Below are 25,525 nucleotides of genomic sequence, written 5' to 3'. Positions count from 1 at the left end.
TGATCATCTCATTGGGCAGATAAGCCTGGATTACTTCCATCTGCCGATGTCGCATGCAGGATGGTCAGGTACGTGAAACCTGGCCTGTGACCCGAGATTACTGCAAGATCTATGCCGTCGGGTCACCGGAACCACATTCTTCACTGCCTTATCTCTGCATCTGATTTCTGATCCCTGACCTTGTGACACGTTGCCATCAGGGTTACTGGTGATGGGGGGTAGGGTTTATCTATACCTACAACGCGACGATGGGACTTGAGCAGAAAGCGACCCTGTATCGGGGGAGTGCTGTAGATGTCGCGAATGAAGTAGCGATGAAGACGAAGAACTTCAGAGATAAATAGGCTGTCTATCTCGGTGCTATTCACACAGAACAAAAACAACTGCATTCGACAAGCCCACACCTCGACAACCTCGACTGAACTACAACCATGCGCTTTGCAACTTCCACCGTCCTCAAGGTCGCCCTGCTGCTCGGCAGTCTCTGTGTTGACGCAGCAGCGATCTGGAATCGCGATGCCAGCAATGCTGATCTTGAGGCGCGCGCTAGTTCCGGTTATCGATCTGTCGTTTACTTTGTGAACTGGGTTAGTATTATCTTCACATCGTGCTCAGTACTTGACTGGCACTAACTGTCCAGGCAATTTACGGGCGCAACCATAATCCTCAGGACCTCCCTGCCCAGAGGCTGACGCATGTTCTGTACGCGTTTGCCAACGTGCGTCCTGAAACTGGGGAGGTGTATATGACAGACTCTTGGGCAGACATTGAGAAGCATTACCCCGGTGACTCCTGGTCTGATACCGGCAACAACGTCTACGGCTGTATCAAGCAGTTGTATCTCTTGAAGAAGCAGAACCGTAACCTCAAGGTTCTCCTGTCGATTGGCGGGTGGACCTATTCTCCCAACTTTGCTCCGGCCGCTAGTACCGATGCTGGACGGAAGAATTTTGCGAAGACTTCTGTTAAGTTGCTGCAGGATTTGGGATTCGATGGGCTGGATATTGATTGGGAGGTGAGTTGATGCATGGCTCCCAACCTCGACGCTGGCTGATTGGGCCTAGTATCCCGAAAATGACCAACAAGCAAGCGACTTTGTTCTGCTGCTCAAGGAAGTTAGAGCTGTATGTGCTTCTGAACTCGATTATTGAGGGACATAACGCTAAGGTGACTAGGCGCTCGACAGTTACAGTGCTGCAAATGCGGGCGGACAGCACTTCCTTCTGACCGTGGCTTCACCTGCTGGTTAGCACACACTGGTCTTACTACCACACGACACGATTCTGATTTAGCATAGGACCGGAAAAGATCAACGTCCTTCATCTCAAAGACATGGATCAGCAACTGGACTTCTGGAACCTCATGGCCTACGACTACGCCGGCAGTTGGGATACTCTCACCGGTCACCAAGCCAACGTCTACAACGATACCTCGAACCCGCTCTCCACGCCTTTCAACACCCAGAATGCAATCGATCTGTACCGCGCCGGCGGAGTCCCCGCAAACAAAATCGTCCTGGGAATGCCCATCTACGGCCGCTCCTTCACCAACACCGACGGACTCGGCAAGCCTTACAACGGCGTTGGCCAGGGCAGCTGGGAGAATGGAGTTTGGGACTACAAGGCGCTCCCCCAAGCTGGTGCCACGGAGCATGTCCTTCCCAATATCATGGCGAGCTACAGTTATGACGCGACGAACAAGATCTTAATCAGCTATGACAACCCTCAGGTGGCGACTTTAAAGACTAGCTATATCAAGTCCTTGGGATTGGGGGGTGCCATGTGGTGGGAAAGCAGCAGCGACAAGACCGGAAGTGATAGTCTGATTACCACGGTAAGTGCATTAAATCCCGCGGTTCGCTGGTTCTATGCTGATATTCCATCAGGTAGTAAATGCACTTGGAGGCACGGGAGCCTTTGAACAGAATCAGAATGAATTGAGCTATCCGGTGTCTCAGTACGACAACCTCCGCAATGGCATGCAAACCTGATCGGATAGAGGGCAGAGGTCTCCTTCAGATAGTGACGCGTTGAGGCAATTTGGAAATGGTGGATAAGTGCTAGGCAAGAAATAGGAATCTGTGATTATGGACTTTGACTCTTTTGCCCTTTTATCGTACCTAACTTGGTGTGCCACCCGCACTTAAGTTTGAGCTTCGTATGTTTCTCTACACGGGATCCGCGGATTCCATTCCCGCGCCATACAAGAGTCCGAATCCCGATCAGTTCGGCGCCAAGTTAGTATTTCCAACTTTGCACTACGTACGACGCGCTTAATTCATTTAACCAGCATCTAAACCATCACAACAGGTTTTCTACCTGGCATTCGGTGCTCGTCGTCCAGCACCATGTCCGTCGATGCCAGTAGGAAGGACGTCTTCTTCGTATGCTACCTGAAACCATCATGCTCGGTCCTTGCGTTGCAATACTAATCCCGTCCAGGCAGCAGGCATAGCTGCAATTGGAGTTGAGCTGCTCACTCACCCACTCGACACCCTCATTACTCGATTACAATCGCCCTCGTATGCGACGACGTATCAGCGTCCGAATGGCGGTATCAACCCAGCCCTCTACCGGGGGTTGTATCAGGGCTTCGGCCCAACGCTCATCACCAGTATCCCCGCCTCAGTCGCCTTCTTCACAATCTATGAAACGATGAAATCGACGCTTGAACCGGATCAGGGTCCCCAATCGACGAAAGCCCGCCAGCTGGCCACGTATGCGGTTAGCAGTGCGGTGGCGGATTTGGTTGCGTGCGCCATCACTAATCCCGCCGAAGTCCTGAAGCAGAATGCTCAGGTCGTGCATCATGCTCGATCCAAAAAGAGTCATTCACCTCTGTTAACGACCGTCAGGCATTTTTCCAGGCATCCGACTAAGCTCTGGGCGGGGTACGCGATTCTAGCTGCTAGCCATCTCCCCGGGACGAGTCTGACGTTCCTGTTGTACGAGTATCTTAAGACCTCGTGGTTCGAGGTAGCACAGCATTCGAGTGATCCGGGTGCTCATGTCGTGGGTAGTTTCTACAGCGGTGCTCTGGCTAGCGTTGTGGTGTCGATGCTATTCGTACCGGTTGATGTAGTGAAAACGCGCATCAGACTTGCGGTGGGTACTCCCACCTATGCGCGACTGCCCTTGAAGGCAGATATCCGCGCTATACCTGCATCAGTGAGGGCACAGCGGGTATCGTCTGCTAATGCTGTGGCTGTCGCGAGGGGTATATTGTCGAAGGAAGGGATACACGGTCTCTTCAGAGGCGGGACCTTGACATGCGTCGCGGCTGGTGTGGGAGGTGGTCTGTTTCTTGGGTGTTACGATGGTCTTAGGGTATACTTTGGAGGACATGTATAAACATGCAGCATTTGAACATGCCTGTTGCGTTTTCCGCTCTTGGTGCTACTTTGTATATTAGAATATCTCCAATCTTCGAAAACATGAGGAATTAGAAGAAGACGGAAAATTCACAGTTTCACTCCATATCCTTTATGGGCTAAAGAGCGCGGCCGCACCGGATATGCTTGTCTAGAGAACCTTGCGCATGGGGGATTCCATGTTGAGCAACCATGACCGAAAGATATAGTTCCGACGGACAGCTGTTTCAACTGGAGGGATAGACAATGAAGATGATGCAACATACAATCACGACTGAGATCCACTTAACCACCATCAGGCAATATGACATCGATGGACTTTCGTAGATTCATGTTGCTGTCTCCACAATATTCGGCGAGGGCGGAACTGCTTACACCAAGACTATGTATTGCGATTTCCCCAACGCCCTCTGGCATCCCTAAACGTTAACTAGACGGGCAGTTGTTACTGAAAGTATCTCTCGTCATTCTTGTTGATTTACGAGATGGTGTTAAAAGGATAACAATGTAATAGAATGTGCTGATAACTATCGGCATCGGCAGCGAGTATTTCCACACAAATTGGAGTTGCTCATCGTTCGGCTTGCTCCCCAAGATTCATCGCAGCACTGACACACGCCAGATGGCTAAAGGCCTGCGGTGTATTGCCAATCTGTTCCCCTGATACAGCCACTTCTTCTGAAAACATGCCCAGATGATTTGAAAAAGACAGCATGTTGTCGAAGTGCGTAACGGCCGTCTTACGCAGCTGGAGGTAGAAGGGATCATCAAGGTAATATGGCATTACCTTCGAGGCCTGGGGGTCCTGTCAGTACTTTGTGTTTTCAGAGGCATACGAAGACGTACGCGCATCATTGCTTCGACTAGCCAAAAAGTCACCATGACGAATGCGCCCTCGGTGCCACCAACCCCTGTATTTGGAGTCAGTAGGGCAAATGACCGCGTAGGCGAAGAACATACCATCGTCCACCTTTGTGTGATCGTACCGGGATACCATATTGGCAACTGATAACCCGCCTTTGGCCGGGGATGACATGATCTTCTGTAGAGTGTGCATGAATCTGGGGTCATTTGGAGCGATGAAGAATACCAGCGGCGCAATCAGGACAGCTGCATCGAGCACATCCTGTTTCTCGTAGCTCATGCAAAAATACTTGTCCTTGAGGTTGTAACCTTTCGTCATGATCTCATCGTAGAGCTCATCACGCGCACGCATCCACTCCCTAAGATCAGGACACGGTAGGTTTGATCGCTTCTCGGTTAGACGTATTGCTCGGTCCAGCGCAACCCAGAGCATGATTTTGCTGTAGACGAAATTCTGCGGCTCCCCCCGGACCTCCCAGATGGATCTGTCGGGGTCATTTCGAACTTTGATTACATGCGCCGTCATGCGGCGGACGGCGATCCACTGCTGGTAGGAGATAGGTCGCCCGTGCTTGTTGTAGAGATAGACACTGTCCATGAGTTCTCCGTAGATATCCAGCTGTGTGTGCTTTGCAGCTGCGTTTCCGATACGTACGGGCTTACTACCCTTATACCCCTCTAGATGATCCAATTCGCTTTCCGGAATTTCGCTCTCACCTCGAATCGTCACCATGATGGGGAGGAATGGGGCGTCCGCTACGCATTCGTTATCCCTCACTGGAGGGAAGACGCGGTCGAAGATGAAGTTGATGTACGCTTCGGCTTCCTTGGGGTAGCCGTTCTTGAGGAACACGTACACGACGAAAGCGGCATCACGAAGCCAGGAGTACCGATAGTCCCAGTTCCGGGACCCTCCGACGTACTCGGGGAGGGAAAAGGTAGGAGCTGCGACGATGGCTCCAGTAGGTTTGTAGGTGAGGAGTTTGAGTACCAAGAGGCTGCGCTCAACCTGTTCGCGGTAGTGGCCGCGGAACGAACAACGGGCGATCCAGTCAGCCCAGAAGTTGAGTGTCTCCTTTTCCAGTCTGTCCAGATACTCTTGTAGCGAGTTCTCCTCGGGAAGACTTGTTTCTGGGTTGTGCAGCACAAATGAGATCGATTGCCCTTCTTTCATCTTCACCCTGGCACAGAGTCCTGGCCCCTTTGAGCCTTGCTTCTCCTGTATCTTCAGATCCACCGGAGAGATGGCCTCAGAGGGCTCAAGAGAAGTGTCGCAACCAGGAAGGATAGTCAGCTGCAAACTTTGCGTCTGACTGTTGAAAGAATATTGCTTGAGCGAGGCGTTGGAGTTTTGAGGGGTAATCCAATGGCCAGTGTGTTGGTCTCTGGCATAGTTGAACGCAGGAAAGACCTCAAAGTCAACCTCCATTTCACCCCTCACACATTCAATCCTGCGAACGACGCCTGAATGACATGATTGCCGCGGGTCATTACGAGCAGTCCGGTCATCGCAAATACACCACCCAGGGCTCACATTTTGCTGGGTGGACCTGTGACTCGATACAGGAAGGCAGTCGAGTAGACTCACCACCCCCTGTTCGTCAATCCATCGGGTCTCCAACATATTAGTGTAGGGTCGATATCGCTGCTTGCTGATTGGTTGGATATCCGGTACTGGGGATATGGAGAAATGCCCTCCTTGTGCATTGTCAAGGATACGACAGAAGACGGAGGGAGAATCGAAGACGGGCCAGCACATAAAGTCAAGACTGCCATTTTTGCTGATCAGGGCGCAGGTGTGCATGTCCCCCACGAGGCCATAGTCTTCTATGCTAGTGTACGTCGATGGAGTTGCTGCCATCCTCAATTGATTTTGTCCGGTGAAGTACAAGGATTAAGGTAGATGTTGATGGTTACAGAGCTTGGATGATACTGATGGTGGTCTTGTGTTTTATGCCATGTGGTTTGGAAGTGTGGTGATCAATGACATCATAGGTCCGGGGTATCCGTCGGTCCATGGTTCCTATTGGTACGGTGTCTATCTGAAGGAAGATGAGGCTGATAAAGATCATGGATGAAGATTTGATGCAAAAAGCGAATCGGTAGACTCTGGCTTTCAAGAGATGAAGACAAAACATAGGTGGTGTATACCAGAGACGAGAAATATGAACCGTGAGGATCGACTCAAAGACATACCCTTCCCTTGCAAGCGGCATGAGAATCAGATAGACAGGATTATATGAAGAGTGTTAGAGAACAAGTGGCACATTATGCAAGGCTTAGCTCAATTTCCCATGCTCTCTTTTTCGACCCAACTCTTGAGATCATGGTTGAACCCATCATACCCCTTCCTGGAATCCTCCATCAGACCAACATACCTGGCGACGAAGCTCTCCCCCATGAGGAAGGAAAGAAGACCCGTGAACGTCTCCTCGTGCACGAACCTTGTGCGGCTCTGTTCCTGTCCTGAAGCAGGAATTTCCTCGAAGCGAAACATATGCTCCCCGGTGAAGATTCCTGGGATAGAACCTATCCAGCTAAACATAGATTGCGTATTCGCTGAGACGATGGGCGAGAAGGTCATCTTTCCATAGCCTGCACAGACGTTCAATTTATCACCAGGTTGAAGGTCTACTGGTAATTTAGCTGGGTCGACGGGTGAGATCGAGCGGATAAATCCATTCGGGGAGTAGTCCGGGATGGATGAAAAGTTGAGAAACTGGTTGACAGTGTCAGCATGACATTATCCATGTAAAAATCTTGAATTATTGCTTCTAAGCGTATAATGGACGCCATTACCTTCTCTCTGACTGTTGCTGGAGGAGCATTGATTTCAATGCTTGTGGTGAGTAAATACATGATGCTGGTTTCGGATCTTTCGAACTGGGGCAATTGCTTGATGGATACAGACAACCGGAAAAAATTCAACGGAAGAGGATTTAGGAGACTGGTAGAGGAGAGTTTGTATTTTCTTTTGATGATGGATTTCTTCTGAAGAATGATTCATTTTGAATCTCGGGGGAGTGATCATCTACCGTATATATATCACTTTACCCGAATCGGCACTCCAGTCTCCGTGCAGCCGTTTCCCACTCAATCTCACCCCGCTTTTATCCGGGAATGATTCGCAATGATTGGTTCATACGGGACACGGGATTCCGTGCCCAGCTCAGCCACCAACATCCTATCAATTCTCCGAGCAGAACGGTGAACCCTACAAACAACCGTACCAACTACCAACACGCATTGCTACTTCGTCAGAGTTGTTGTTCGTCACACCGTGCCCGATGGTTAGAAGATATCGAGTAAGAACCCGAGAGCCAAGGGCATGCCAGCAATGCGCGTACGCAAAAGTGAAATGTGAGCAACAAGAGGCGGACGGGTGCAAGCGGTACGATACTTTCTCAGTTGAAGTCTGGTGAGCCACCTTGAATAATCAGGACTAGATGTTCTCGCTTGAAGAGGGAGTGCATAAGTCAGCCCCCCGGGGCTCACAAGCGGAAGGCTACCTCGCCGTTGTACGTACCCAAGAGATTGGAGGGGTTGGCATTGGCTGTTGACTTTGTCCAAAGGGATGTTGCGAGACTCGAGAAGAAGCTTAACAACATGGCTTGTCTTTTCGGTGTATCGTCGCAGATACGGTCTGTTGCAGCATCGGAGAGTGAACAGGCAAACGGATGCCAAGCGCAGAGTACCTCGCAATTGGTTCTTCCATGGGACGAAAGCTTCTATAGCACTCATGAAAATGCATTGGTGATCTTAACAAAATACCGGACGGAGATGGCCTATCACTGCCCTTGTGTTGTCATCCCGCTAGAGATGACCTTGCCGGAGTTGCAGCAAAAGAGTCCATTTCTCTTGAGTGCGATTGTAATGGTGACTTGGCTCGATGATGCAGATCGGAAGAAAGGCATGAGAGATCATTTTCTCGAGCATGTCAGTGGCTCTATTGTTATGAAAGGGCACAAGAGTCTTGATATTATGCAGGCTCTCTTGGTCTGCTTATCATGGTACTTATAAACTGTCCATTTCAATTTTACCCATAAAAACCCGGGGCTCACACCATACTAGGTATCATTTTTTGTTCGAATCAGAAGGACAACTGAGTATCATCTCACACCTGGCTCTGGCCATGCTAAGTAGTCTTGGACTCCATCAAAGATCTAATTCTACCAGTGGAAAAGTACAGCAAACTTGGGAGCGTGACAACGCTCGTACCACGGATGAACGGAGAGCCTACCTCGGGTGCTTTTATATCACCTGTGCGTATGTAGATGGGCCCTCATAGATTGCTCCAGCAATAATACTAACTTATTCAGGATTACAACGTGTCTCAAAGATACAGATCCTCCTAGATATACCGGTTATACTGAAGAATGCTGCCGCGTACTTGAGGAGTTGCAGGAATATCCTACAGATATCTATCTTGTCCGGCTGGCACGGCTAAGTCGTATGGCGCACAGGATCGTTCAAATACTTTCCTTCGATGCATACAATCCATCGCAAACCGGTTTGTCGGATTCAGTCCAAACGTGTGTCAAGGATCTCGAAGCGGAGTTGAAGCGTCTGAAGCCATGTAGCTCGCAGAACAGCATACAGGACTGTGAGTGAATCGGATTTTGTTACTATCTCATTTGTGGGACAACAGGCTAAGCTTGTGCCTAGCCATCATGGCATTAAAACACCACAGTTTGAAGCTCCTCCTCTACGAGTCCGCTCTGGATGACGACTTCTCGAAGGAGAACCGGAATAGCACCAGGATCCTTCACTCATGCCTGAACTCAGCGAAGGAGTTTTTCTCAACATTCTCTTCACTTGCGCCTCAATTATTCCTGTATTTCCCATACTGGGTCTACCAGGAATACTACCATGCCGTCAATTCATTCTCTAGATTCCTGCTCTTAGCAGGGAAAGGATGCGATCAGATCAACGCACCTACTACCATCGACGTTTCAATGGCCATCAACATGTTTGTTGGGAAGGCCGAAGAGGCGGTAAAGCTTTCTCATCTCGATGAATCATCACTCTGCACGCCAGAAATAATTTATCAACTCATATCACGAGTGCGTGCAATTGAGGGGTTGCATGAAGCAAGATGTGCTGTTTTGCGGGCCGACAGTGGTGTCGACTCTTATGACGACGATACAATGGGCGCTAGCAGGAATTCAATACGGGATATGACATTTTCGCTGCCCCATGGCTTGTCATGGCAGTTTTTAGATTCAGAATAGAAGATCGCTTTGATTTGGAACTCGTTTGGAGAGTCGGGATGAGAGGGGGTTTATATGGTGCTATAACCAATAGCTTTGGTATTCTAAGGGCGCAAAGTTGACCTGGCCCAATTTATAACTAGTATGCCATTTGTCTGTCATTCAATCCCCCCTTAATCAGAACAAAGAGTCCGCATGTCTCTTGAGTGTAGTCTATAGGGCTCTAGTTAACAGTCTCCCTATTTATAATGTCAGTCTGATACCACAACAATCAGCTAATCTTCTAAACACGTCCCTTCTGCAAGACTCGCGAAAGTATACGTCGACAGAGACCGAAAATGAGACCATCCCTGACTTACAAAATTATCCCACAATAGCGTCTCTATCTTCTAGAAAAAGCCGCCTTGACAAGGCTTCATAGAGAAGCCCTTTTCCCGTCACCGCCGCCTTGATTTTTCTATCGCAATCTCGCGCCACTTCCACATACTGATCAGTGCAGCAGCGGGCCCGAGAATTAGAAACGAGACGCAAAGATAAAAAACATCAGAAAAATAACGAGTCCTAATAATGCAGGTGCGGTACAAGTCCCAAGTAGTAAAGAAGCACCAGACCATGACGACAAGGGAAAGCACCATCAATTGTGCGCCTTTGGTTGAGAAGACGGCCATTACAACAGTGCCCATGTCTGGAAACTGGAGAGCCACTTGACCCAAGATAAGAACATAAAGCGATGTGGTGGCTAAGATGATTGCATTATAGGTTTTGAGCAGGTAAGGTATGTCTCTATTGCCGTATAAGAACTCCGAGACATTGGATTCGGGCGGATCTTTCTTCGACAGCTTCAGTCCTAGATATACTGCCATTGGCAGGGCGAGATGGGCTGCGGGGAACAACCAGCGAGCTGCCGTCAGAGATCCACCAGACGTTATCAGAGCCCAGAAGATCGGCGGAATGTAAGTGATCAAGAGGCCTGTGGGAAGGTATTCGGCCGCCCTGATGTCGATGGCTCGAGGGTTAGGGTAGTAGAACGATCGAGGTCGACTTGCGCAAATGAATATGATGAAGTAGATTGGCAGGATAAGTTCCCATCCTACGACAATGCAGGCGAGTATATAGGGTATAGAGCTGTTCTCATTAGTATATGCATAGCGTTGGCATTCGGTGCAGGCAAATGGACTCACCTGTGCAATGGTCCTAAGAAGAAGCCAGGCCGGTAGGACTCTACTGTCCACAACGCATTCACAGCGACCGTTAGCATGAAAGCATAAAGCTGAAGCATATCGCCAAGGACTCCCGTTTCATCCTCAAGGCGTTTATGTTTGGCTGCAAACAGACTCAAGCCGACAATGGAAGCCATAATAGTAACCCAACCGACCGTTGCAGGTAGTGACCGATTCCTGGGCCTTGCGACAATGTCGTCGTCGCGGGCAACAACACCTTTACGCGATGGCTCTGGCAGATATCTCAGAATGTGACCAGGTGAGCATATTTCCGCGAATCTTGAAGCCAGCTTATCGATCGACATTTTCACTCTGAGAGCTATGAACTGCAACAAGGGACTTTCGAGGGCTTCAAGCGCTTGTAACGAACTGGCCCCATCTCGCAGTAATACCGTTCTGGGTCGCCGTTTTTTCTGAAAGTCGGCGAATCGTGCTTGGATGGTGGTGCTCATGGGACGAGGGTCTTTGTGGAACGCTTCCTTCAGTAGATCCCCGAGCAACGCTGCATCCTCGATGGCGGAGTTTCCACCTTGTCCGGTGAGAGGATTGAACTGTAATTGTCATTAGCTAAAGGTCATCACTACACTCATCAGCATAGTACTGGACATACTTTGTGAAAGGAATCACCAATAAGAATTGCTCTTTTGTAGAAGCACCTGTCCAAGACATATTCCTGCAGCGGAACGAGAACCGCATGTCGCCGACGTTTGTATATATCACCAAACGTGATGCCTGGTCGGATAATATCCTCTCCATATTCATCTAGCACGGCCCGTTCATCCTCGGCTGTATATCGAGGAACGGACCGGCCGACAGTTTTTTGTCGGTTCTTTATGAAGGCAAAAAAGTAGAATTTGCCTTCGCGGCCCGACTGGCATAAGTAAGAACGATTTTTGTGGTACGATTTGAACCCGGTCTCTTTGGGAATGTCTTCTGGACAATCAGTGATGCCGAACATACACCTATATGTACAGGTGATTGCTAGAAGACGGTCAGTCCACATCAAACACACAAGTTGAAACTGCGATATGAACATACAATCAGCCATTTGTTTGCTTCCATAAGAAGGATCTTCTGACTCGGCAATTCTCCACATCTCCGCTCTGGTCTGGCTATGAACACCGTCTGCGCCGACAATGATGTCTCCCGTGAAGATTGTACCATCTTTGGTGGTGATTCGCACTTCACCATCTAGTCGATCAATCTTGAAAAGCTCCTTCGAGACATGAACCTTGGACTTATCTCGGAGATTGTCGTACAGTGCTTGGATAAGTTCACGACGATCCAGAAAACTGAACTTGTATCCTGTCCTTCTTTGGGTAAGCGCCAAATGTCTCTGCAATGCTTTAGTGGGCGGCGACTTACAGCTCTGCCAGCAGCTGACCGAATCCGTGCTCAGTATTGAGACACTCTCCATCTGGCCCAAATATCTGCATCGTCTCAACGTGTTCGGACATGGACGAGACCTTCTCCTCAATTCCGAGCTGGTCCAGCACCTGGGAGCCATAGGGTAGGATTCCAATACTGGCCCCGAGCTGGGGGGCAATGGCGTTGTATTTCTCTAAGAGGATGTATTCAATGCCATATCTCTCGAGAATATTGGCGAGCGTCAACCCGGCTACGCTGCCGCCGATAATGATAACCGTGAAAGGAGCCATCTTGAACCGACTACTGATTTACTAACAGCATCTAATGTCGAGTTGCAGTCCTTATATATTATTGCACTTGTTGAACCTCTTCCGTGAGCAAATGGTGTTTCAACCTCTCACTGTAGATCAGTCGGCTTTCGGCACGTTTGATACCCGAAGTATTCCTGCAGTCAGTGGCTGTGAAATATCATAAGAGAATATACGGTGCCTCCTGGTGTTCCACCTCCATGATAGTGCTAAACTCGGCGATGTCGGGGAGCAATTGCCCACATGATGTGCCCGTTATATTGAGGCCTCTTAGTTCACCTAAAGTCTAACTAGTAGACCCACCACATTGGCATGATGATCTGCATCAAATATAGACCAAGCACCTGGTCGACCAATTTGGTTGCGGTATGATGCTTGAAGCGCTTACAAAGCGGAATGGAGGCACAGTTTAGCATCTCACCTTTCTCGGTGTCTCCGCTTCGGTGGCTGCTCTACTCACCCGGCTCTAACTGCCTCAGTGAATTAGCATATGCGTTCTGTCAAGGTTCTTTCTCTTAATATCAATGGTAATTGGTTATGAGCTCCCCCACACGGACAGCGTTGATATGATCCGCTGACTCATCCTTATGCTCCGAAGTACGATCGGAAAGCTTCAACACTTGCATTGAAGCATATCAGTCTTCCCTCAGCTTAAGGCAATTTTTCGCAAGAGGGAATTCGTCACCGGGGTTTATGGGGGCCGGCCAGATTATCATATCTTGGAAGCCACATCGTCCGCTTTGAGCCCTAGGTTAGCTGATACCAGGCATCTCGCGAATGTTGGTCTTTTGGCCTTGCAGTTTGACTAGGATCCGGGTAGCTTCTTACATAATTAAGCAGTTCTGCCTCGTGTGCTAATATTATCCACAAACAGGCTATCTTATACCTAGTTCACTAGGTAAATAAAGTAGCTAAGGTAGAGTTATATTCGGTATGGGTTGGTTTGAGTTCTCAGCCAGTTCGCACCGAACCTCCGCGCCGAACCTTTTCGGTGCCAATGCAATTTAGGTTACTTTTTATAGATAAATTGAGGTCTATAATCAATAATTTTTCCCCGGTTTCAACAGCTCGTTCAATGGGAAATTAATCCTCAGTATCCACGAAAAGGACACTCATCCCTCTCGATGCCAAAATAGCCACGATTTTGCAGGTTGTTCTGAAGCTCTCTGAACTTGCTGGTTTTCGCTTTCCTCTCGAACAGAATGTCAATCTCGAGATAGCTCAAGCCAAAGGTTTCCGGAAGTCTCAAGTAGCACCAAACAAAACACAGAAAGGTGGTCCCCGCAAAAAAGAAACAGGACTTGCCCTTCCAATTCCAGGCATCCGGATTCAACATATTGGGCGTCATCCAGTTGACGAGGACGCCGGCCAAGTTGTACGCCACGCGGGCAAGAACGACGGTCTTCACACGGAGCCGGGTAGAAGGAATCTCCGCAACCAGCACATAGCATATTGGCCCGATGGTCATGTCATATATGAAGGTCAGGAGTAAGAGAAGAGAGCCAAGAGTCCACAACTGGCTTCGAGATGTGGAAGCTGCGCCTACACTCCCCGCAGCCAGGAGAGTGATAAACAGCGCAAAAAGGCCAGAAAGGTAAAGTGTGCGGCGGCCCACACGGGGCATTAGAAACCAAGAGATTACACAACCAACAATTGCCAGGCCATAAGTCCCGACTGATAAACTCAAAGCCTTGTTGGTGCTGAAACCGGCCTGCTCGTAAAAGTATGCCGCCCAGCCCATCAGGCTGGTGCCACAAACTTGTTGAGTGACCCAGACCAAGCACGTAATCTCTGTTCGTCGAAGATCGGCCCGTTTGAAGCAGTCCAGGTATGAGATGGCGCCGCCACCAGTCAGATGCTTTTCTACTTCGTTGGTGTGCGTCAACATGGCGGCCGTCTCATCCACGTTGACTGTGCCTCTCCGCGTGAGCCGTAACAAAGACTTTCTGGCCTCCTCCTGTCGGTCGTGCCGAATCAACCACCATGGTGAGTCTGGAGCCAGAACCACGCCAACCAGAATGGGTACGCCGATCGCCCACTGCAGCGCAAATGGAATGCGAAAGGACGATATGGACTCGTCGTCAGCAAAAGCACGAGTTATGCCCGTTGCGAGGAGCTCTCCCAGTACCCAGCATAAATTGATGTTACTAAGAAGGTATGCGCGGAGGGCCACTGGCATCACTTCGGCGGCGTAATTTATAGACAGTGTCTGGAAGACGCCCCACGGGATGCCGCACAAGATCTCTCCTGCAAGCAACATCTGCAGATTGAGCGCGAAGAAGGGTAAGAAGATGCTGAGAAAGAGAAATACTAGAGCAGCAGTTATAGTGATGCGATATCCAACGCGATCAGCCAGCAGGCCATTAAGGAGCAGTCCAACTATTTCCCCTGCCTCCGCCGCCGTGGACAGGCCGAACTGCCAGCGAGCAGGGATTTGATAGCTGCCGTCGCTGGTTGGCACGCCATAGTGTCGTCTAAAGGCAGGAAGTGTGAAGAAAGAAAATATGAGCAGAGTGTCGAACCCTTCCATTATGAGAGTCGAGGAAACGAGCATCGACCACGCCATCGCCTTGGGATACAACCGGCAGCCGTCCAAGAATGTGATTTTGTGTTCCGCTCTTGTTGCTGCCCTAGCTCCAGAGTCAAACCGGCGCAATCCAGGAATTAGGGCAGAGAGACCATAGAAAAGGTCGGAGTCAGATGACCGAGTGGTAGACGCAACCAGGCCATTGCTATCACTCCCTGCACATCCCCAAACATGATCTAAACCATACGTAGTTTTGGAGGCGCTCATTCCCGGGTCCGGATGATCTGAACAAGACCCTTTTACTTCAAGGGTAGATAGTTCGACGGTGGCCTGTCTCGTCATTTGCTGAAGCTGACACGGGTACTCGAAACAAGAAGCTGTGCGAAAAGTTTATTCTCAGGACTTGAATGAAGCACTATAGCTTCTGCGTTGTCGCTAGCATGCTGCAGAGAGCTATTGATCAGTTTCAGTCTCTCAGTGTCAGAGCTGAATGATTTGATTTCCGTGTTATTTGTCGGCAGGGACGAAGTATATAACAGGAGAGTTGGAAAATTGTAGAAGCGGCTCCCTGCTGCTGCCATCGCCAAAAATTTAATACACGGTTTAAGAGAGTCGAACCTTTTGGTTATTGGGTCTGGCTTACACTCCAAACCTTCCTTATATCTCCTTAAGAGTACCGAAGAAGGCGGACCAATGGTGCCCATCACATTAGAATTCTGATGAGTTTGGCATTCCACAAAGATAAATAAAAAAATAAAACAAAAACTATTCGCTCAGATGTCACCAAAGTGCCTACACAACCGTGCCTTATAATTTCTCTATAAATCGACATCTCTTTTCCCCGGCGTCAAAGTGCTATAATACAAGGGTGAACATAACTCATTTACAATATGTCTGTCTTAATTTGCTAACCTAGGAATGCTTCATAAGTTTTCTATCTGATATAAGAGTATTACATGCAGGACATTGTGGCATATAGAGTACCATTGAACTTTTACTTTATATTAGGCCAGATCTTATGCAGACCCAGTTGTGGCTTGAGTGGCTCTAACCTCCTAAGGAGTAAGTATATCTCTAGTAGGAAGCGAAGCATCTAATGTAAGCATGATTAAAGATAGTTAATATCTTAAAATTACAACCTAGCTTGTGAATGATTTAGAGGTAGAAGATTGTGACGAATTCCCTACTGGTTTTGATGTCATAACTATGTGGGATCAACCATGCATCATTAACTAAGTTATTAAGAGCTTTTATCTTGATCGAACCGGTTCAGACTGATTGATAGGTCTCGAACAGACAATATCGACAACGATGTACAAGCCAACCAGGAGCAGGCCGTTAGATTCTTCTGCAGAATTATGGAGGCCGGATTGCCGACTCATGGCAGCCTATAAAATATGGTTGATGACGGGAAACCCCCATCAACTGAAGGTGAAAGTACGGGGGCTTCGCCATTTCACCAACTAGAATGTTGACATTTTTCCCGGAATTTAATCTAGCATTTAATCTCCATCTTTCGACTCTGCCGTGGTTGTGTTTTCATGTGCATTATGAGTCTAACCGTCTAGACTACGGGATTTACGGCTTCCGAGCTTGGGCTGGCAGGCTTTGCAGTGTCAATGCTTGCCTGGCCATTGGAAAGTTTTGACTGAGCCATACAAAATGACCTATCTGCATAATCCTTTCCAGTTTCCATTAGCATAACACTAACAAATTTTATGGTTCAACATAAAGATACAGCGGTACAAAATGGTGCTGGTGCAGGGAGTGTTGATGAAGTTCAGATTCGAGCTTCTTTAAAATATCAGCGTATATTTACTTTGATATGAAGATGTAGCTCAAAATTTTGGGATGATTGCGTCCTTTGCCAGTGTTATATGGACGGACAATGTGCGAGTGCTCAGAAAAGGGTTGACAGTTGAAAGTTGATGACTCAAAAGATTCACTTATTCTCTGTATCACTATATCAACTAAGAACGCAGCTGGGGGTGTTAGCCCATTGGCATACTTAATGAAACTATCACATTTTAAGTAAGCAGGACAGACCCATCTTGTGTGCTGGTTCAGGTGAGATATAAATCAATATTATGATGCCGCCAAAAACCCAGAGCTTAAATGACTGCATAGACCCTAGACTAGTGAGAAGGCATTTCATCCAGCTAAAGAGCAGAGAAGTTACTCTATTATATCACCTTTATATGGGGTGAATTTGTAATAACCCTTTTTTATCAGATATTAAAAAATGGTCAGAAGAGTCTAAAAAATATAGGAATAGGGCAAAATTACTATTCAGCACCTAATTAAATATCAGAAGATCTTGATAAGATAAATAGGACCCAGCCAGGCGGGACCTAAAACATCAGTGCTTTCATGTTCTAGTGGTAACTACAGAGTAGAGTTTAGAACCCACAGGGTTCGGTCGGAGTCAACCTTTCTAAAGACTGATCATGTGGCACCGACAGCATCTGTCTCAGCCGGGGCCCAGCCTGGCCTGAAAAGCTCAGTATGGTAGGGAGACCCGTCCACAGCAAACAGCCTCACCCACCCTTCTCGACAGCAGGGTAACATGATCAGTCTTTTGACATGCCATGCCACTCTTGTTCTGTATCCGCCAGTGTATTAGAAGCTCACGCGTGACTCAACTATAGTCGACTATATGTCCGTTCATAGGTCTCTTCTCACATTTTCGAAGTGGTTGAATAAGTGTCATTTAGACTAGTTCAAACACTGGTCTTCCACACAGTGGCCAGACTGCGCATCTATACGCTGGATTACAATTAAAACCAGGTTTGCCAAATGACAGTCAAGATACACTGTATAAAATATTCGAGCCATTGCTTCCGTGGTATCAAAATTCTGGGACAGGTCTTAACATCATCGTAGGAAATTGGTGCCCTTTTATACATACCAAAATATTGACTCAATGATCGATTCATGCATCAGGCCAAAACCCTCCAACGACGAGCCAATTTGAATCTCACTGGGGTCATCTGCGAATTCCTCTTCTGAGATGGATGTCATAATCTTCTGTTCTGCCTCAGAGATCGACTGTAGCAGCGCATACAGTATGTTTGTATGCCCCACTAGACGGCGTAAATCGCGATCGCAACGGGAAATTTCAACGTCTAGCTTTCTCTGGCAGATACTCATCAGGCTAGAACGATATGCCTCCATATACAAATATGTATGGAAGCATACAAGGTATGCTGTGGGGAATGTGGAGATTGAATAAGCAGTAGAATAGCATCTTAAGTGCCTGATTTCCAGACATCTCCAGAGTCAAGGTTGACTGTCACTTCCAGAATATATATCTTATTTAGGAAAAAATGAAAAGGGTTGGGTGATTTTCCGTCATGAGATTTCCATTCCTACTTCATAGGTCAAATAAAAACTGTTAACCGCTGACATTGTTGGTCATTGATGGGTGTCCATGTAGTGGTAATCTATTTTTGCTTAATAGTGATCTCTATAAGTACTTGCTTACCAACATAGTCAGTGACCAGAAAAGGATTTATTGAGTGGGAGGATCTTACTTGTAATTAAATATCTTAACAAACATGGAATCTGCCATTTTTGAAGCAGGGCGTGTCCATAGTATACCTAGATGTGCATGAGGTGTCTTCTGGGCTGAAGTACATGCACACAGGCCTTTCATTATAAATTTCATTCTTTCCGGGGGAACTATACAAGAATGTGGATCTGCCATTGAATACCTCGAACTTTAACTCCAAATCATACGGTACTGCCGCATGAACCACTGGATAGAGACTTTTGCCACAAGGCGACACCAAAGTTCGGAACAACAAACTGGAGACCATAGTAGCTGATGTCAATCGAATGCTCTGGGCCTTCCCGCTACTCTGAGAGGACTGAGAAAGGTACTAATGGCAGCTGCATGCAATCACAGTTTTGAGACCTCCATAGTCTCCATGCCAAAATTTGCATCCCTAATGTACGAAGATGATGGTGCAAACATCAAGTTGTTACATCGTCTCCCGGAAATAGTATATCGGAAACTCTCCAGCAAACCACAGCAAGGAGATTTGTGATTTTTTTCCTCGATGAAAACGTCAAATTCGTCCATCTCATGAATCATTGCTTCTAGCATGCCTCCTGTTAGTGTTATCTCTCCTATCTTCTTGTCTCCCGCATCCGCTCGCCTCGGGCGATTGGTCCTAGATGTGCATAAACCTGAGACAGACTTTCTGGATCCAGAGGAAAGACCCCCAGCAGGCTCTGTTCAGGTCCAACTGCACGCCCGCAGTGAGGCAGAGCAGCCAGGCACAGATGACCAGTCTTTCACCGCGAAGCTGGCACAGTTAGTGTCAGCTTCTCAGACAGAGCGCAGAAATACAGATACTCTGGTAGTAACAGACCGGGTTACAACGTACAAGCTCAGTGATCCCCAGTCATGGTTCAGGACAGCTGTCAAGGCGGAGCCAGTGCGAGAATGGATTAAGCATGCAATCAATCACCACTGTGATATTTCATGATTGTTGGATATCACACCATGATTGATGCCAGGGTTATAGTGGGGGCCTCTGGCGCAGCTGAACCCTCTACCTGGCTCAAACTTCCTCTCATGGAAGCATTGGCTACGGCTGAGATCACCCTGCCACATGATGAGACAGGACATCCTGCGTTCGAGAATACAGCTTCTGCCCCGAAAAAACATCATCAATACCATCATCTACAACAAATACAGTCACAACCACAACCACGGCCAGGCGTCCAAAGAAGATTGGTAGCAATTGGAGAGCAGGTCTGTGCCTTACAGTATCTCAAGCTCCGGTTCCGTTGGTTATCTAGTAGCACCTTGGACCAAGCATCACTGGAGAAGGACAATCGGTGGCGGATCTATTCGAACGTGCGAGGGGACACGGGTAATGTAGTTGAAGCTGATGTCCAAGAAGATCTGGAGTTAAAGGGCAAGTGTGAGATAGTCACCATCGACGCCAAACAGTTTATCATCTGAATGTATGCTACATAATCATTATCATTCAGGTTCTGGTGATTTGAATTTCCGAAATCTTGATGAATCATATCCACTTCGCGTCGACACAGATTTTACTTCTTTTGGGCCTTTCTTATTTGAATATATTGGATGGTCAGGACAGTAGATTGCCAGAGAAGGATGTGTAAATTAGCTCACTACTGTTCAACTAGCATACCTACCTTCCTTCATTGATCTACGTCGAATTCGCAGATTCATAACGCTGGCTGATGATGTCAAGAAATATGATATTGTTACTGTCGGTCATAATGAATGTAAACGGGCCATGAGGCATTGTAAATACAGCGGGTAGAGAATATTACAGTTTTTATCATAAAGCGGATAGGCCGAAAAAGCTAGAGGTTAGGTGTAAAGTAGCAACGGCCGATTAGCAGTTGTGGATCGTGTAGGACAGTAAACCATTCCGAAGCCATTACTGTCTATTTCCTTCCATTCAGTCAGCAATCAACTTTCAAATCAAGTGACCTCCAAGTCACAGTGAGCAGTGGCAGTCACTAACAGTAATGAGAGCGTCAGATCCCCTGAGATCTTCGCTTTCAACTCGACCTCCAAGTCTAAGTTTAACTCCAAGCGCAGCCTCAACTGTTCATCTTTCTCCTTCTTTTGCGGCTCGTTTTGCTCCGACGTCCTCCCCAGAACTCGTCCACTCGTATCTGTAATCCTGCCCACAGCGCCCTCAGTTCTATTCGGCACCAAAGCGCCAGACTGCCCGACCGTTCTCCCAACATTATCAATAGTGTTTAGGGGGACGAGTTGTTGCTCGCCGCGTCGGACTCGTCTCGGTCTCTGACGTCCAGCAGTGGAGAAAAAATCGTCATGCTCAGCGACTTCGCCTTCCTCGTCGTCGTGGAACGGCTTGTTCAAGCGACGAGTCTGCCTTTGTTGAAGGACCGGATGCAACTGAGGCTCGGTGGCTGCTGACTCCCCTTCTGATGTACCATCAACGTTCGATGCATCCTCTGACGTCTTTGGGACGAAGGCTTGTTTTTCAGTACTTTCCATATCGCCATTTGGTGCCTTCTCAGCTGCTTCATCAAGACCATGTTGTTGAGGTCGTTCACGTCGTAGTTTGGGTGGTTTCCTTCTCCGTGAATTAGATGAAGACGCCAGACTTGCGCCATCTGCTTCGTTAGGCGCAATCATTGCGATTGGACTATTACATGCACTCCTCGGTCACCAGGAATGCATCCTTAAGATATAGTCTAACAGTCGAGTCAAGAAATTCAAAGTAATAGACGCGATGATCAAATAAGGAGCATTATGTCAGGGTTTGCCACTATGACATGATTGACATCTACCCTGCATTATCTGAACATTTAGACTTTACTGGAACCTCCTGAGACATAGCACCTCAATAAACTTCGGGTAGCTAGGTTTCTCAAGAGGCCTAATCTTCTTGGTAGACGGCGCTATGACACGTTCCAAGGCTTTTGCAGCTTTCACCAGATAGCTCTCTACTCAGCAGATTTATTTTGCAAACTTAGAGAAAGTTCATCAAAATAAGTGCTATGCGGATTAGACTGGCTGTTGGTTGGAACTTGGATCTGGGTCAATCCAAACTAGTATATCTGATGAGCTGATCCACCCCATGGGGATTATGGGTGGATCCACCACCTATCTGGCCCACCTACCACCCTAATGTCCACGTGGGGTTGCATTGCGGATATATTCACCATACCTAGTCAGGTAAATCCTAGTGTTCTGGTTACCAACCGTCTTTCAAGTATCTAATACCAAAGATACAGTGCTTCGACATATAACTAATTGCATGTTGTATATCATGTATTGTTAGTACACCTGAACATCTCGATGCCCCACTCAAAAAACTTTCGTCCTTGGTATCGGAGATCATTGATAACCTAGTGGCCACGGCGCCCAACCTAACCCCTTAAGGGTGTGATCTTATTTATGACATGGTCAGCACTGGAGACCTATGTACATCACAGATACTGTAGCATAGGCTGTGTGCAATCATACAGTACTGTCATAAGGAGTACCAGGTTTCGAAGATACGGTTGTTTGGCAGCATCAAAGCACCGAACAACAAAGCTCATGCCCCTGCTTATTATTCTACTTAACCCCCCCCCTTTCCCAAAAACACGCCAGGTAACTTCAGCTGATGCTGTAGAATAGATCTAGAGCCCCAGGTCGTTGAACCAAAGAAAGAGCCAGAATAATCTACCGGACTTTTCCAATCTAGATCCTGTTACGAGTACAGGTTTACTGGAGTGACGCAACAGGGATCTACATGGGTTTACTACCATATAAGTGGATATGGTGGTATGGAATAATGTTCAAATGATCACACCACACACATTTCCTTCCGTTTGCAGCTACTTTTAGTAGACAAAGGAGGGGTCCTAAGCCCTACTTAAAATTATTTTTACGCTGCATATGGTGATTTAGAGCACTATGGCCTCAGTGGATTAGCTGAGTCTGGCCTATTTAAACTCTTGATTCCCATCGCAATTCCTATAGCTATTACCATTGTGTTGAGCAGTTGTCAATCTTCAAATCACTTCACTGGACATCAAATATTGTCAACAATGGAACAAAGTACAATACCTGCTCGTCTGTTCTATGGCGAAGCGTCCAAGGTCTGGACCCTTCTCCAGGTAGCCTACCGCAAAGAGCCCGATGACACTATTCTGAAAAGCGCCGCTCGTCGTGCCATTTTCCGGAACAGCCTCATGGGTGCGCTCCTCCATATTGATATTACTGCGAGAGCGTCCGCCTCAGGTATTGTCGGTGCACTTGAGGATTGGTTCATCAAACACATCGAACACATTTTGAGAGCAAAGAATATTAACGGTCTCGAGACAATCTTTTTAACCCTGCTCCATGCCATCACAGTTGACCGAAAGAAGGAAGAATACGATTCCTTATTTCAGAAGGCAACAGAAGCATGGGGTAGTTTTGGGACAGATGTGCCCGTGAAGGGAGCGGGGCCCATGGGGTTCTATGACATCAAAGCAAAAAAATTAGTGTTCTTCTCCCCTAAAACAGCAATGAAACTGAGAAAAGGGGATCTTCCCCTCCGAGCCCCTGATATTGGAGTTGTTCTTATGTAAAATGCACAGTACATATGGGATGATCCTTTCGATCTCAACAAAATCTCAGCTGCTGAAGACGATCCGATTAAACCTGTTACACCTACTACTGGGGAAATTGTCCAGGTCAACGCAGGACAAGACTTGCGGATAAATTGGGTTAAAGCCGCCAAGATTGTTGGAATTGTTGGTAAAGCCGCGGCTGAAATTATCGCCGTCATACTGCGAATAAACATCATGATAAGTTCATTGGTCCTACAGCCATGATTGTACCCAGTGGAACAACGCTCCGAAACCGCGAAGACTATGCAGATTTCCGAAAATTACTTTGCGGCTTGGATTCGAAAGATATACAGATCCGAGATGTACAGGGTCGTATTCCAGATGGGGGAATCCTCGTCGATGAAGAAGGGAATATTGAGATAAGGAATCTGGAGTTGGACCTGCAATCTGATGAGGAAGGAAAGCATTTTATTGGTCTTGAACAGGGACCAGAAGAGTTGATTTGACAGCTCTTACTGCTGGGTTTACTTTGAAGTTTTGAATTTTAATTTGTGATGAGTAAGTGCATTGAATTGGTCTATTACTGTCATTTTAAAAATCATGTTTATGATGCGTCAACTGAGCTATCCCTTAAGTTGTCGCCGATCTGATCAAATAGTGGATCTCCTGTGCCCCCTAAGCATGCCTGTAATCTGATTGGCCATCCTTATGTATTTAAGATTTTAAGGCAGAAATCTGTGTATTTTATCTTCTGTATTTAATGTTCTGACCAATAGGATTACAGGCATGCTTAGGGGGATAGTTAATCTGCTTATGTGGGAATATACGAGTAGAAGCTATGGTTACAGAAAACCAGTACTGCCAGTCCGCAATATCAGTTATTTTCCTGGCAGTATTCATCATTTTTGTATCTGCTTAGTTCCACCATATACCTCGAGCCGCGTAAAAGGTGCAGATATCAATGTATACAGCTAATATCTGATGTTGCGGACTAATAGTAATGGTTTTCTGTACTGAACAGTATGAAGATGGGGAATTGGGGAAGGTGTATGAGCAGACAATGACTCTGGACCAGGCCCAGGAATTATATACACTAATCTCGAGAAGCGCGTCATTGGGAGAGTCTCTTTCATATTCCCGGTCTCATCATCTGTCACCTCGTTGACCGAACCCCTGAATCCGTCTTCTCAAGCTCCTGCCATAGGGTGCCGTCCAAAAAAATCACCACTACTTCCTCGAAGAAGGCCAGGTCAGACAGGGTTCCTAGATGGCAGGGACGTTGACCCAGAAACGAGTATCATCAGTCTTGTATTGACTGTTGCTGTCAATCTGCTGCTGGATCCATTGCACCGCCGATTTGTAGTCTGCAAATCATAATATAAGGACCTTGCTTTAGCGTAATGGAAGACACGAAGATGACAGAGAAACAAAAAGGGGAAATAAGGAGATGCACTCACTCTCAATGTCAGTGGTGTATGGGTTGGCCAGACCAGAGGCTCCATTGCGGTGCCCTGCGAACCACTTGTCGTAGCCGTAGTAGTTTTGGCAGTCCCAGCGCGAGGCAACGTCGGCGTACATATTAGAGCTTCTCAAAATCAGTCCGAATGGTCAACAATTACCTCACGCCATGTGACATCTTACTTGAGCAAAGCTCCATTGTTCCACTGGGCCTCTGTCTGACCCTGGAAGCCGTAGCGAGACGCGCAAACACGGAGCATGCCCCAGTTCTGCTTGAAGACACCAAAGTTGGCGGAGTCATAGGTCTTGCCGTCGCCGTAAGGGTAGCTGTAGGGGTCCATATTCTCGCTGCGAAGAGTTGCTTAGCGCATTTTGTTCGAGCGGGTCTAGAGCCTGATACTTACATCTCCAGCATGGCGATGGCGAGGTCAAGGGTGTTTCCGCCAGCATTGAGAATCGCCTGCTTACGAGCTCCCAGACCAGAGACGGTGTATGATCCACGGTCAGCACGAGTGTCGAGTGGGGCATCTGAGGCTGGCGCCCCCAGTGCTACCGTCGCGAAGATGGCTGTAATGCAGGGAATTAGCAACTTCATTTTGGGAAGAAAATCGTTCAACCAAGTAAGAGTGGCAGGCGGAGTAGAGAATCCTAGGTGGTCGGATGGGTCACCAAGACTTGCAGGTTGAGGAGTTTGCTGATAGGGTGGAGAACAACGAGGTTTTATATGCAGGCAAGCCCGGGGTAGGGGGTTTGGGGATGAGCGTCCCGGAGAGAATTCGGCGCTTTCCTACTGTATGATCGACCGAATTGCCAGACCTGGAGGTCTAGTGATTCAGCGTCCTCAAGTCCAGATCATGGCTACTACTTTCTGGAAACGCACTGCCTCCCCGCTTCCGTGTTCAGAATGTTTTTGAAGCCCCTGGTTTGTTCCAAAGTGCATTCAATGCCATCATGTCAGAGCGTGGATGCTACGCAGAAGGCAGAATACCGGTTTGGTCCCGGCCTACACCTTGCATAATCCCATGGAATCACCTAATCTGAATGGGAAACGGCCCACGACGGGAGGCGAAATCATGTCGCTTACTCGCAGGTACAAAGTAATGACGAATTGGGCATCGAGCCAATATTATTAC

General features: G+C 47.7%; 8 protein-coding genes across 8 annotated transcripts; 3 read left to right on the top strand and 5 right to left on the bottom strand.

The window, feature by feature from the left end:
• Positions 1-431: 431 nt before the first annotated feature.
• On the top strand, positions 432-1,990 carry CHIB1_2 (glycoside hydrolase family 18 protein; the record flags this gene model as incomplete). The annotated part of the gene is made up of 6 exons (XM_026762920.1): positions 432-587; positions 641-1,015; positions 1,065-1,124; positions 1,176-1,245; positions 1,298-1,833; positions 1,886-1,990. 6 exons carry the CDS (start codon positions 432-434, stop codon positions 1,988-1,990), a joined length of 1,302 nt encoding a protein of 433 aa, XP_026618520.1.
• A 357-nt stretch (positions 1,991-2,347) lies between these two features.
• CDV56_109281 (putative mitochondrial carrier protein (Pet8)) lies at positions 2,348-3,350 on the top strand (the record flags this gene model as incomplete). Its single annotated transcript, XM_026762900.1, has 2 exons — positions 2,348-2,383; positions 2,442-3,350. 2 exons carry the CDS (start codon positions 2,348-2,350, stop codon positions 3,348-3,350), a joined length of 945 nt encoding a protein of 314 aa, XP_026618519.1.
• Positions 3,351-3,941: 591 nt separating this feature from the next.
• On the bottom strand, positions 3,942-6,095 carry CDV56_109254 (glycoside hydrolase family 15 protein; the record flags this gene model as incomplete). Its single annotated transcript, XM_026762873.1, has 3 exons — positions 3,942-4,166; positions 4,217-4,281; positions 4,331-6,095. 3 exons carry the CDS (start codon positions 6,093-6,095, stop codon positions 3,942-3,944), a joined length of 2,055 nt encoding a protein of 684 aa, XP_026618518.1.
• Positions 6,096-6,518: 423 nt separating this feature from the next.
• On the bottom strand, positions 6,519-12,322 carry CDV56_109190 (uncharacterized protein; the record flags this gene model as incomplete). The annotated part of the gene is made up of 6 exons (XM_026762809.1): positions 6,519-6,953; positions 10,056-10,569; positions 10,626-11,215; positions 11,275-11,645; positions 11,703-11,974; positions 12,030-12,322. 6 exons carry the CDS (start codon positions 12,320-12,322, stop codon positions 6,519-6,521), a joined length of 2,475 nt encoding a protein of 824 aa, XP_026618517.1.
• Positions 12,323-13,430: 1,108 nt separating this feature from the next.
• Positions 13,431-15,134, bottom strand: CDV56_109161 (putative MFS sugar transporter; the record flags this gene model as incomplete). The annotated part of the gene is made up of 1 exon (XM_026762780.1): positions 13,431-15,134. The coding sequence occupies one exon, from the start codon at positions 15,132-15,134 to the stop codon at positions 13,431-13,433; it is 1,704 nt and encodes a 567-aa protein (XP_026618516.1).
• A 5,203-nt stretch (positions 15,135-20,337) lies between these two features.
• CDV56_109101 (uncharacterized protein) lies at positions 20,338-21,024 on the bottom strand (the record flags this gene model as incomplete). The annotated part of the gene is made up of 1 exon (XM_026762720.1): positions 20,338-21,024. One exon carries the CDS (start codon positions 21,022-21,024, stop codon positions 20,338-20,340), a length of 687 nt encoding a protein of 228 aa, XP_026618515.1.
• Positions 21,025-22,427: 1,403 nt separating this feature from the next.
• CDV56_109079 (uncharacterized protein) lies at positions 22,428-22,952 on the top strand (the record flags this gene model as incomplete). Its single annotated transcript, XM_026762698.1, has 1 exon — positions 22,428-22,952. The coding sequence occupies one exon, from the start codon at positions 22,428-22,430 to the stop codon at positions 22,950-22,952; it is 525 nt and encodes a 174-aa protein (XP_026618514.1).
• Positions 22,953-24,197: 1,245 nt separating this feature from the next.
• CDV56_109052 (uncharacterized protein) lies at positions 24,198-24,987 on the bottom strand (the record flags this gene model as incomplete). Its single annotated transcript, XM_026762671.1, has 4 exons — positions 24,198-24,298; positions 24,392-24,519; positions 24,576-24,740; positions 24,797-24,987. 4 exons carry the CDS (start codon positions 24,985-24,987, stop codon positions 24,198-24,200), a joined length of 585 nt encoding a protein of 194 aa, XP_026618513.1.
• Between the last annotated feature and the right edge of the window lie 538 nt (positions 24,988-25,525).

This window comes from Aspergillus thermomutatus, assembly GCF_002237265.1.
Source record: "Aspergillus thermomutatus strain HMR AF 39 chromosome Unknown NODE_7, whole genome shotgun sequence".
NCBI classification, from domain to species: domain Eukaryota; kingdom Fungi; phylum Ascomycota; class Eurotiomycetes; order Eurotiales; family Aspergillaceae; genus Aspergillus; species Aspergillus thermomutatus.
Note: the sequence above shows the minus strand (reverse complement) of the source record. Positions and strands in the feature narration are given on the sequence as shown.